Below are 14041 nucleotides of genomic sequence, written 5' to 3' on the forward strand. Positions count from 1 at the left end.
TACTTTTGAACATTAGGGTTTAGACCTTCATACTTGATATATGAAATTCTTGTGACAAGACCTTCCTTTAAAAATCAACAACTTTAACATTGGATTTTTAACTACCTCAAAAAAAAACTTGTACCTTGGCCATAACTTTTGAACATAAGATGCTAGGACTTTAATTTTACAAATGTAATTCTTGTAAGAATCTGAATGACTTTTTAGGGGTACCAACATATTTGAATTGCATTTGAGAAAATTTGATTTTCGCTCTGTTGCCGTACAGGGGCATCAGTGTTTCACAAACGCATTTTGTTTTATTCTGAGACTGGATTCCAAATTAGATTAATTAATTTACCGGGTATTTATCTATGGAGAGAAGTACATGCACCGTATATAATAATGATATCTAATATAATAAAGAACATTCCAATCATACTTTGTACAAAAAGATAAGCTCAATATGAAAACTTTTCGTTTTCTGTGTTTGTAATATACTTAATTCTTATATAACTTGCAACACAAATTTTGATTGGTTAACATGCTGGGAGTTTATCTGTCACCCTCTGAGGTCGGGGTCAATCTTATCAATAGTTTGATACACCATCTATTGGTCCTGCTTTATGAATTAGTTTTGTTATATAGGAAATATATATCAATATTTTCACAACTGTACAGGTAATTAATCCCTTCTGCCTCTAGTGTATAAAATATTTATTAGGCCATTCCAAGTTTTTTCTATGTTTAGCGTCCGTGTTAGCCTTGGTTTTTGACACCCCATATCAGAAAAAAACAACATCAGGAGTCCTGAAATAGATTAATTTAGTTGATTTTTCTTATTTTGTCAATTTCTCCTAATAATTCTGTATAGTATATCATATTGGGTGTATTTTAAGCATTTACTGTCTTGATTTTGCTGAAGAATAGATATTTTTACTATTAAAGCAGTTAAGTGTGAACAAATCATTTGAATAGCGTCATTTTTTTTATGACTTTCAAACCTGGTGTTTTATGTTTTGGCTTGTGTGTTTTTTACAAATAGGTAGGTAGGTTTTTGAAAGATGGGTGGACACTAAACAAAGAAAAAAATTGGAATGGCCTACGATGAATAACTGATATTATCTAAAAAGGAAAACGTTAAGATTTGTAACAGTTGCATTTATTTATATAACATGAGATTGAAGATGAACAACAACAAAATAGCATAAAAATATATATACAAACTAGGATGAGAAGTTAAAAAAATATATTCAATAAAAAATGTCTTTGTATAAAATATGTTCATTAAACTAAATACTGGTCATAAACGTGGGACAAATGAGATTTAATTGTAATCGTCCAATTAAGTTCCACTGGTACAGGCTCTACATCCACAAACCTCGGGAACGGTGTACGATTTGGTTCGGGTAGATTTGTCAGAACACGTAAGAACGGCACTCCTTGTAACCGTTCGTATGGGCTGGCAACAATTACACTTATTTGTGAAGCCCTTCATTAATACGTTTGTATAAGTGGCCTGGGACTCACAATGGCCCGAGCACTGCATGAGATCGGCTACAGGTTGCTCATTTCTGCATGTCACAGTTCCTTCTGTCAGAGTGAAGTAGCCTATTGTCAATACTGGGTTTGTAAACTGTAGAGTTGGTTGACAGGTTGAACAGCTATTGCTGGAACCTACAAGGTTGGAACTCGTAGCTGAAAAAGAGCAATGAAATTCTGTACTATCAAGTTCTCCTAAATAAGATTATCTTACCTCTAAAATCTGTTGGTTTTGTCGATAACACAATGCTGTGCAAAAATAGTTATTCATTTTTCTTCATATTCAATGCATTTGCTGGCTCAAAGATATAGTGGTCATGGAATGCAAAAAATTCTAGAGTTACAGTACTTTTAACTTACGTGTTAGTACACATGTAGGACAGCAACCTGATTGGTCATACTCTGTTGTATTCTGAAAGAGAAAAAAATAATGATTTTACAACTCATGCTTTATTTTGACTTGCTTTTGCACTTACCAACTTGCATATTGATTATAAGATAAAGTAAAAAAAAACTCTGAAAAAGTTTGAATTTTGAATTGTACAGGAAGTAAACCTACCCCTTGGCATGCTGGGAGATTGTCTGTGTGACATTGTATTTGTGTCTCCTTTATGAGGAAGCCAGATGAACTTGCTGAACAAGTCTTTGTGTAGCATTTCATTGCGTTTGGTATTGCCTCTCCATCCTAGAGCAATAAAGAAATGACATGTACATTTTTGTGATTTATAGCTATTTAAAATCTGCAATCATACAGATTTGATGAGAGAAAATCAGTACTGTTTTAAATTGTCCTTACAGCTATCAAAGGTTAATTCCATAAGATTTTGTAACATCAATTTGTTTAAAAGAAAATTTCAGAACTTAAATCATTCACCTACATGTAACTTTTGACAAGCCAAGTGTACTTCTTGATTGAGGAGGGCAAGTATTTTTACAGCATATTTGAAATTTTTACAGTAAAAAGACATATGTTACATTCTGATTAAGATATATATTAGGAATCACTCATGACTTGTTCCTTAAAGTCAGCGGTACTTACGCTGTAAACATGTCCATCCACCACACACCCTGTCTCTTTACATGTACCACAGCAGCTGTTAGGGTCACTGTGGTCTAAAGTTGTACCCTGTGTACAAATAAATTAACACATATAATATCTTAAAACAACTAGATTGCATGGGGCTTTAAATAAACAGTCTTGAAAAAACAAAATATGACATAAAATCTCAACTGGTAAAAAATGAAAATTGCTATTTTACTCCAATTTAGCACTCACTCTCCATTATGTCCCTTTCACAATACTCTCAGATATATTAAAAAAAAGACATTTAAACTCTCAGTTACACACTATTGTCACAATTCCTTTCAATAAAGTATTCTCTGCAGTTATCTCCCATGTTTAATACTCACCAGGGGGCAGGCTTTACCTCTTTTCCAATGACAAAGCTTCCCCTCCTAAACACTCACTTTAAATTACCTCCCTTGTGCAGTATTCACCAGAGGACAAGCTCCACAAATCTCCCCACCCCCCCCCCCCCCCCCCCCAAAAAAAAAAAAAAACAACACACACACATAAACACATGGAATTCTCAAATTCAATTGTCTACCTTGATCACTACTAACCATAGGACAAACTTTTATCTCATTAAATGACAAATCTCTTACATTGAATTATCTCCCTTCTTAAGTACTCACCAGAGGGCAGGCTTTACATCTCTCTCGGTGACATACTGTCTCGACATTTCCTCCCAGTCTTTTCTCACATTCACAGGATTTACATACTCCGTCTGTCCAGGTTTCATTCACCTGATGTAGGCACAAAATTAAGTCAGTACATGTACACGACAAATTGGAACTACAGTTTCTTCTACTTCTTTTTCAAAAAAAATTCTATCTGCACTGGACAGTGTATATAGTCATTTAATTATATACATATAAAAATATCAAGCATTGTGATGAAAATAACATCTGATCAACTTTGCAATCTGTTTTTTTTTTTAATGTTTCCAAACTAATAAGTAGCATATACCTACATCTTACAATTCTTTTTTTCTTAAGCAAAATTATAGAAGATCTCAGCTAAAAGATTAATTTTCAGACTACAAGAAAATACCTTTGATCTGTCTTAAGCTTTACCTTGAAGGAAAGGCTTGAACCATTAGAGTGTTTGTACCAGCAGACTGCAGGTCCATAGTCTAACGGGACACGACTCACTGGAAACAAAACAAGTCACTGTCAGCCCATAATCGTAGTGAGTGAATAATATACATTAAAACAGAACTGGTACAATTACTTTTAATACTGGTCACATGTTTAACTGGTACAATTACTTTAAGTACTATAACCATGTGTAACTGTTGCAATTACATGTACTGTAAGCACTTACTACATGTAAATTTGTACACTTCCTATTGGATGTGTAACTTGTACAATTACTTTTAGTCCTGACTAACATCTCTGATTTTACAATTATTGTTAGTTCTAATCACATTTGTTACTAGTACAATTATATAATGCTTACTACATGTGTAATTAGTACAGTTACTGTAAGTACTTTCAAATGTGTCAATGTACATAAATACTGTAAGTACTTTTCACATTCGTAACTGGTGCAATTACTCTAAGTACTAACCAAATGTTTAACTGAGACAATTACTCTAAATACTTACCAAATATTTACAATTACTGTTAGTTTATACCACATGTGTAACTCAGGTACTTACCAAATATTTAATTGCTACAATTACTGTTAGAATTGAGCTGGTACAATTACTGTTAGTACTTAGCACATGGGTTACTGGTACAATCACTGTTTGCACTTACCACATGTGTAACTGGTACAATTACAAGTAGTATCTACAGGTACAGCAACTTTTCCCTAAAATTTGATTCAAAGGATTCTTTAAAGTTGTTAGTTAACTGTATTATTCTAAATTATGCAAGCTGTTATAAAAATTTATTTTATGATAGTTGATATTTAACATAATAATAGTATTTACCACTTGGCATGTTGGTTTAACTGCAGTTGGGCACACTGCTGGACATTCTATAAAGAGAAACATTGGTTTCATAAAGTATTAAATATTTCAGACTCAAATGCATGGTGCTGAAAATTTGAATTTCTTTCATTAATATGAGTAAATTACTTTACATTTTAAATTTTGAGGGTCTATTAAGAATCATTTGCCAAAAAATAAAGAAAGCACTTTCCTAAAATAACCTTTTAAACCAAACTGTCTTCGTGTTTCAAACTAGTTAAATCTCATAATTTCTAAAAGATTCAAAAAGGATTTTTAAAAAATATTTCCTTTAAATTTTAAGACCAACTTGTGTATGAAGAAAATATTGTAAGCTGTTGAAATAACTATCCCATTCCCACCTTAATAGCTCTCAATGGCATTCAAGGCATTTTATGTACATACCACACTGGAATGTTGGACAGCATTCCCCTGGGTTGATGTTTTTCATCAGCTGGGGAGGGGTACAAGTCAGAGGGTGGATAGTACAGGTTTCTGGCTTACAGACCAACTCATACTTATCACAGCAGCCGTCAGCGGTCTTCACGACACGGGCCACCTCCCCTGGCATCATGGGAGGTTTGACCAGAGCTTGGCAGTGGACAGAATCACAAGCTATGGACAAAATTATAATAGGCGTAAATCTGGTAGCTATAGACTAAAGCCATATTGCAAGCAACAGGCAACAATATGGTCTGACATACTATGTTTCTTTTCCCTTCATATGCACTAAATAAATATGCAAGCCATGTTTTTGTGGTTTCTTCAACATATAAGTATATAATTTTTTTCAGATTTAAAAAGACTTTACTTACAAGGTTGAGGGGCTGGTGTTGTGACAGGGGAAACAACTGAGGTATTGTTAGCTGAAAAAGGGGAAATCACTCATTCATAACAGAGGATATTACATTATGCTCATTTGTATGCGTTTTTAATACAGAGTAATTTTTTAAAGGGCTATTCCAGCAAAAGAATTCATTGGGGATGGAAACGAAAACCGCAGAGCATTTTTCTGGAAGTTAATGCAACAAATCCAATCTAAATTTCACTCTGTAACATAATGAAAGCAAAAATAAGTCTACTATCACATAATCATTTATTTACTATATATGACCCTCTCCTGGGCAATGACTTAAAAATTCAGTGAAGTGCTTATTCAGATCTCCAAATACTTTTTTTCTTATATCGTATGTGAAAATTTTAGTGAGACACAATTTTAGCGATTTCTACCTTAAATCTGGTATTTTATTTTTAGCGAGAAGTAATTAAAGCGATTTTAAAATGTTAACTAAGGAAGCTATTACAAACAATAACAATTTTTCTCGATATTCAATTTTAGCGTTATCAGCACCCTCGTTAATAATGCCAAAATTGAATCCTTGCTAAAAATTCTACTTATACAGTATTTCTCTAAAGCAAAATATATCTTTTGTTCTTGGTAAGATCATAGAATAAATCTTAATAAAATGTCAAGATTTTAACAATAACTCCAGATTTTAACATTCTTTTTACATATTTACTGCAAATCTTTTCTCTCTGATACGGGTACATTATTTGCTGGAACTGATTCAATGAAACTGTGAACTTTTCAAAATTATTCCTACTTCTTACGAAAGAAAACAAACAAAACCAGCCTTCATAAATTTATTAATATGCTACAAAAATTAACAACAATTTAATACCCTTTATAACCATTTACAAATCTTAATTGAGCCAGTTGACAGTCACTGATGCATAAAAATTTCCTGCATCACTAACCATACATAAAAAATCAGCTGCCTTCCAAGCCCTATGGTATTTTGCAGGAATAGCCCTTACTATACATCACATTACAAATCAAACAAAAAAAAACCATACAATTTATAACAAGTCCAGCACCTTACAGGTGAAAATTAATTTGATCAATAGATTTATGTCTAATAAATTTTTTGTGAAATGTTTTATGTACCACATGCGCAGAAGTATCTGATCTTGTAATCTCCGCAAGGAATGGGGAAATTGTCCGAGTCGTCACAAATGAGTCCCCTGTCAGGGGTACAGGTCAGGATCTCGCCCGAGGACTCAGCGGGGGCATCCATTGAGACTGAGTAACACTCAACCTTTGTTATGGAACCACTAGTACAGAAGTTATTGGTTTTGGAAAATTCGGCAGCAGATGGCTCATGATCGCCATGACTTCCTGGGTCCCCAGGGTGGTGTGAGTTCATCCAGCCTGACCAGCGAGAGTGACAAGCTGAAATAAATTTTATTTCAAAGTAAAGTATACATGTCTTCTTACATACCATTCTACTGTATCTTTGTTTGTAAAAGCCCCCCCCCCCTCTAAATGTGAATAACACACTGGAAAAAAAATTCTCAACTAAACAGTTTTGTATGGATTTTTAGAAAATAATATTTGGCTCAAAAAATGAACAAATACACAGACATAGACCTACGCAAGATACTAGTGTTTATATAATTTTTAGATATTGTAGAAGTCCCTTTTTTGCTTTTCTGTTCATGAATTAAAATCAAAGTACTGAAAGTACTCAGGGAGTTGAACATTGTTATCTGAAAAACAGGAAGTTATTTAAAGTTTGCATTAATTTCAAGTCATTAGAACTGAAGTTGATACAAAACGAAACATTAAAAATGATTTCTATTGTATTTAAATATTTTGCCTTTTTTAATAAAGATTTTCCGAAAAAAAAAAAGATTTTGACAGACCGGAAGCTACATGCCATCCATTGAAAAAACTGTTTATTATTGCGCACGAAAGTTAAGTTTATTCTGGATTAATTCTTTCTAAGTCAACAATTTGACCAAACCAAACAAACAACCCCCATCACCAAAAAAAAAAAAAAATAATAATTTTTTCAAACTCAAAAATACTATTTTGTTGTTAGGTTTTAAACTTCTTTCAGTACCATTTATTACTAAAACTCAAACACTACCCTTATATTTCTGAAATATTTGAATGTTACTCTCTTTAGAATGTTACAATATATAGCAACAAACAAACAAACATATATATGTTACCATCACCAGAAACTAATTGTAATTTTGAATTCTCTGATTAAAACAGTATTTGCTATTCTCTTTTGGGTATGAATGTTTCTTTCCGGACAAAAACAAATACCATGCTTATCTATTTTATCAAATGTATCTATCTTTATAACTTAATCATCAAGTTTTGTTATTCGATAATTTTAAATTTTATTTCAAGTAATATCTATATAGAAGTAAGTATGTCTGAATACTTTACATTTTGTTTGTTTTACGTTCGATAATTTTTCAATCATATTGAAATACTACCACTTGCCGATGGGCTTTATATGTAATCTACAAATTTTATCTACACGGCTCTGAAATTAATATTTTTGCAAGCACACACTGCGACATGGGATTTCGGTTTATTTAAAAGAGTTTTTTCACAGGATTCAAACCTGCGACGTAAGGATCAATTAACACCTTACTTAGCATAGTGTAGCAAACTATTTTAACAACTGCCAAAGTAAGAAAGTTTTGATTTTTTTATTCAAATGTATTTAAAAATCAACAGTTACAAGAAAAAAAAATGAGTTGTAATCATAGTTATATAATGATTATCACATTTGCATCTGCATGTATTTTTCTTCTTTATATTAAAATTGATACATTTTTAAGTAATAGCAATAAAGTCACACACATTTTTTTGATTTGGTGTTGTACAGCATCACTTCCGATAAATTCATGAATTAATGTTATTTGAAATTGTGTAACAATCCACTTACTTTAATGCTATTTTTTCAGATAACGTAAAAAATATTGTCTGACAAAAATTTTTGTTCAAAATCATTTTTTTCAGAGTAAATAAATATTTTCTGCAGTGTTTTTTTTAGTTTGTTACGGTATTGCTGAAACAAATTGTGAACGTTCCTTTCCTTACATCTTTGTTTAAATATATTGATTTGGTCAAACCAGTGTAAAAGTTATTGTCCTATGACTTTTTTTTACGTAGTATAACTTAAATATATAACTTTTTTTTTCAACGGAAATCAAAATATGTTAACCAGATGACAAAAATATTTCAAATTACAGTAAATAAAATATTTGGCTCCAAAAATGAACAAATACACAGACATAGACCTACGCAAGATACTAGTGTTTATATAATTTTTAGATATTGTAGAAGTCCCTTTTTTTGCTTTTCTGTTCATAAATAAAAAAAAAATGACTTAGCAATAAAAAAGGACTTCTTTTTGATTTAACTACTATCATTTTGGAATTGTTTATAATTACATGATTTAAATTATATAAATGTATATGTATCTAATCAACTAGCTTTGCCTAAGTACATATTAGAGATATTAGATTAATATATATTTCTATTCTTTTGCATAATAGTATTTCTGTTAAAAAGAAAATATAAAATTAAAGAATTAGTCTTTCATGAGAGCTGTTTTGTTCTCACTCATATCCTTACGACTAGAATTTAATTTCCACCACTTACTTTGAGGTTTGGTGTGAGTTTGATGGCCGTCATGGAATGGTGTTGACTGGTGGACTGGCACCACATGAGAGCCGGGAACTGGTGACAGTGTGGGGATAGAAGGGGGTGTGAAATGAGGTTGTACCACTGAAAATCAAAATGTAAAAAATAAATAAATAACAGTTCATGGAAATTTCTTTACATCAACTATTTTAAATTGTACAACATATTTTAATGCTTTAAATAAAGTCATTGTATGAATGACATACAGCATCCAACTTCATCGTTGTCGCAATCGATGACACCATCACACTTGGAGGATGCTGAAATGCACTGTCCATTTCCACATCTGAATTGGTTGGCATCACAAGACTTGCAAGAACAGCTACAGCTAGTCATGTTGACTACTTTTGTTTCACCCTGTACATGAAACATACACTTAATTCATACAGAGTGCAGTTTTCATTACAGTTTCAAAGAAGTCAGATACAATAAAAAGTTATAAGGAATTTGGTCTAAAAGAAACTTTTATGAATTGAGAAGAAAAATTTAAACTTCGCTCCTTATATATACAAATATTGATAAAGAATCTTGGATATTATAAGTAAGCAAAATTCAAAGTCCCTATGAATTCTCTTTTCTCCAAGATCTATTTAATTTCAAAATAAATAAAGAAAATAAAAAAATCAGTTTACTTATTCATCTTGGAAAAAAATTAGAGCATGATTCATATATGTTTTTGTAAATCAATGAACATTGAGGGTATAATTTTTTTTTATATCCAATGTAAATCAATGAAGTTTTCATTTATTTTTCAGAACTATACACTTACAGCAGAACAAGGTGGGCAACTCTTGGGAACACATCTTAGTTCACCACTGTAGATCTGACATGTTTCACACATGTCTGTTGTGACAATGTCCGATTTCTACAATGACAAAAACATATAAAATCAAAATAGCCTGAGTTTATTTTATTTTAAATAAAAAGGTCTTCACATTTTACTTTTAAGCTAAATCAACATCTATGTGGTTTCCCCCCATCTCCTCTCAAAAAATCTACTCCATTTCATTTAGAGGTCCATCTGAATACACATATCAAAGTTGTGTACCTACCATGATAATCTTGTTATTGTATTGACATGTACAGTCAGCTTTCTTCACACATCTCATTCCATCACAGTAGAGACCAGCAGAACAGTTCGGACATTGGGAGGTGTCTAGTCCCTCAAAGCATGGAACCACGTGAGGGTTCAAAACGGGTGCCACTGTTTTATGTAAGTTGTTGTTGGGCATCGGAACTGTACAGAGAAATAAAATGGCAATATATTTTGGCAACATTTCACAGTTTTAAGATATATGACAGTAATATTCTGAAATGACCTCCTAATCACTTATATTACAATAAATCAAGGATTATGATGAAGATACAAATGAATTCAAATTTTAGAACGTCACTGGTCTTTCCATTTTTTTTACAGGTTAGGAAAACACCCACGTTTTTGTCTGTAAGACAATTGCCTTTCTATAATAGTAACGTACCACACTCTCGAGTCTGCTTCAAACAACCCAGTCGGACCCTGTAGTCCAAACAGCCTGTGGGGTCAAACTGGTCCATGTTGTTGCAGGTCAGACCCTCCCACAGGTTACAGCTGACAATCTGTCCTGTCTGGTCATAGGCCACGCCCCCTACGGTCTGACACTGGATCTTGAGTGGATTCTGACAGTTGAGTGACAGCTCTTTCACCTTGTCAATTGGTTCTCTGTCACCTGTAGACCCAGGTGTGTTGTGACCCACATTAACCCAGGTATCGTACTGGACGCAAGATTCTCCTGCAAAAATAAATGAAATTTGCATGGATATCTTCTCCAAATTCTTTTTAAAACCCGTTCAAAATTATTTTCAGTTAAACAATTTTCCTTGGGATGGATAAAACTGTTAACTCTCATTAGTTCAATTTGATGAACAATGCAATAATTAATTAGAAATTATCTCATATTTCCTATTCATGAAAAATATGTTACGAAAATTGACGAATGTTATCATCATAAATCAAAATGATAAAAAATTATTTGGCTACAGTGTGTAAAACATTATGTCTGTAAGATATGATTAATAAATGATTAAAACAATTAGATGTACACTAGAAATAAGACTTACTAATGGTAGAAGTCACTCCAGGTTTCAGGGCTGGTGTCAGTGCAACAGTCGTAGGCTTTGGAGTGGGTGGTGGGGTGGTTGCTAAAAATTATCAGAAAAATTTATTAGATCTGCTAGTTCAAAAATTTTCTTTAAAAAATATATATTTATTTTTTAAAAAATAGACGTACTGGGATAGGTCACAGGACAGCCAATGACTTCGAATCTTAGTGCTATTTTTCCTTGCCATGTCTGTGGAAGGATTCTTAAGAATCGGGCGTGAAGTGGACTAGTGAAGTAATACGTCACTGGGGTGGAGGAATCAAAGTTTCCACTGAAAATCTTCAAAATAAAATAACAAAACTTGTAAAATTTGAACCTTGAAAGGACTTTTAAGAGCTCTTTCAATTTAAACGGCATTTAAGATTTTTTTTTTAATTTAAATTACATAAATGCAATTTCTTGATACTGTACAATTCTCTGTATCATATGACAGGAACAACAAATTATAATTTTTGAGGAAAACGTCATTAAGAAATACACTGTAGCAATAAGAATTTCTTTGCTTTTATCATAAATTTACAACATTGGTATTCACTTTAAAGAGAAAGGACATGGTAAGGCGTAAAATCAGGATTAATTCACAAATCTCTATACGTTCTCTGCTCCTGCTTCTTTGTATGTATCTCAGTTAATTCCGTCTGTAGAGAACTGGAATTTGTATGAAGTCACATAAGTTGGAGCGTCAGGGCGGCCCTGGGTGGTGACACCAGTTAAGTAAGCCTGCTGTAGGAAGTCAATCTGTAGGTACTCAGACTTTGTGTCAATAGCCGGCCTCCAGAATCCATTAGTGTTAAGTCGGGCCTTCTCTGGGCTGCTATAGGCATCACGGAAACTGGAGGTGGTGATCATTTCATTACGGATTTGTTTGCTCTCCATTCCCATGGAGGCTTTACAGACTGTAGGGATATTGGTAGGTGTATTCTTGGTGGTCTGGGATTGGTTGGGACTTAAGGTGGTTCTTACATTTTACCTTGTGTTTGTCAAGGAGTTGAAATGAATACTTGAATTACATATCACATTCAATTTGATGACGGTTAAGGTGATTTTTTTTTTTACAAAGCATAACAAATTTTATTTATACTTATAAAAAACAAAGTTTACATTTGATTTGAAATTGTGAGGCCTAGAAAAGAGTGTGCCCATGCTCATGGTTTTTAAATTTAATTTATTTTGTAGTGAACTTTTAAAACAGGAGTTGGAATTTTATACGAATTTTAGTATGGACAATATTTTTAAAAAATGGAATTATATAGGACATTGACAAGAGCAATTTCAGTAGATGCCACGGTGAAACACACTTCCTGGTACATAAGAACTTACATGATATTACAATTTACGACATTCACAGTGGTACCAATCTTGTAGTCAGAACACTGGCACGTCAACATCTCTCCTGATTTGTAGGATGCAGTAGTTCGGGGTGTCACCTTAAAAGGTAACACTCTAAATGTTGTCAACGTTTCCATCTTATAATTATTCAGGAGTGAAATTATCAATTGCAAGTACTGCACATTTTCTTAGATATTAGTTTTAGACCAAAAAATCTGTAAATTAAATGTTTGGCATATTTTACCTAAGTAGAGCAAGTAGTGATCCTTCACCCCACCCCACCCACATTCCTTTATAAATTGCATAATCAATACTGTAAATCACTTTTTATTCGCGAGAACTTTATTTTCCCGTGATTACGCGAGACGGTATGCTCGCGAAAATTTCATTCTCGCGTATATATAGAGCAATGACCACAATTCGTGAAAATTTTGTCTTGCTAATAAAGAGTCAATGACTATCTCGCGAAAATAAGGTGTCGCGAAAATTAAGTGATCTACAGTGATTGAACGTTTTACTGACGTTTTCTATAAAAATGTTTTATCACTAGAAATTACTAAATTAAAGAAACTTGACGAGTAAACACCTTACAATTAACAATGCCAAAAACTAGGTCATGTGCATTAGTCAATACCAGTTATTTATATCTCGAATCGAAGTAACCAAGAAGAAATTTTAAAGATTTAGAGAGTACAATACTTACCTGTATTATAAGGATTAGGTGGATTGGATCTTAAAATCACTTCAACTTATCATTTGTGATAATGGTGTTTGATACACTAAAGTCCATCTGTATATTTCGATACCAAATCTATAGTCCTTAGGACAAAAAAATCTGGTACTTCTCATTTTTTTTTTATAAAATGTTTCTTTTTTTGTCATCATATATGATATGCTGTGTGTTATATACATCACTTCACTGAGATAATGGTGTTTGATAAACTAAAGTCCAACTGTATATTTCAATACCAAATTTTTAGTCCTTATGACAGAAAATCTGGAACTTCACATTTTTAATAAACTGTTTCTTTTTTTGACATATATAATATGCTGTATGTGGTATGAATGAAAGTTTACTAGTTCATATAGAAATAAGTGTAAGTTAAATTTACACAAATGCTGTGATTAAAAAAATCGTGAAATAAGAACATTCAAAGGGAGTTAAATGTGAAATCTTTCGTCATATGTTTTATTAATCACACTCAAGAGGAGAAAAGAATTTTTTTTAAAAATCACGTTTAATATCTTCATTTTCATAATATCTATAAAGTTCACAAATTTGGTATTGGCTTGACAGTTTTATTTACAAATGAAAACTTCCTGTTTATGAAAGAAAAGTAGACAATTTTATAGATAAGCGTAACGAGGTTGACTGCGTTTTGTGTCATATTGCATTACTATGTATTGCACAATAAGTGTAGTGAGGGCCACTAAAGGGTATATTTTATATAATCTTCATGATTTTATTAATGCTGATAATTTTTAATAAGTAAACAACATCAACTTCTTGAGATTATTAATT

The 14041-nt window shown here is 32.4% G+C and overlaps 1 protein-coding gene across 1 annotated transcript; it reads right to left on the reverse strand.

The window, feature by feature from the left end:
• Positions 1-1109: 1109 nt before the first annotated feature.
• On the reverse strand, positions 1110-12656 carry LOC134238438 (hemocytin-like). Its single transcript, XM_062720567.1, has 20 exons — positions 12528-12656; positions 11860-12120; positions 11319-11469; positions 11149-11229; positions 10530-10820; positions 10104-10288; positions 9821-9916; positions 9258-9408; positions 9010-9135; positions 6487-6771; positions 5354-5404; positions 4944-5153; positions 4521-4567; positions 4345-4399; positions 3658-3734; positions 3217-3327; positions 2561-2647; positions 2081-2206; positions 1882-1933; positions 1110-1677 (listed from the first exon to the last, which is right to left on the reverse strand). The coding sequence occupies exons 1-20, from the start codon at positions 12654-12656 to the stop codon at positions 1325-1327; spliced, it is 2925 nt and encodes a 974-aa protein (XP_062576551.1). The 3' UTR covers positions 1110-1324.
• Positions 12657-14041: the final 1385 nt, after the last annotated feature.

Source organism: Saccostrea cucullata, unplaced genomic scaffold (genome assembly GCF_032062105.1).
Source record: "Saccostrea cucullata isolate Sc308-1 unplaced genomic scaffold, CSIRO_AGI_Scuc_v1 ctg3101, whole genome shotgun sequence".
Classification (NCBI taxonomy): domain Eukaryota; kingdom Metazoa; phylum Mollusca; class Bivalvia; order Ostreida; family Ostreidae; genus Saccostrea; species Saccostrea cuccullata.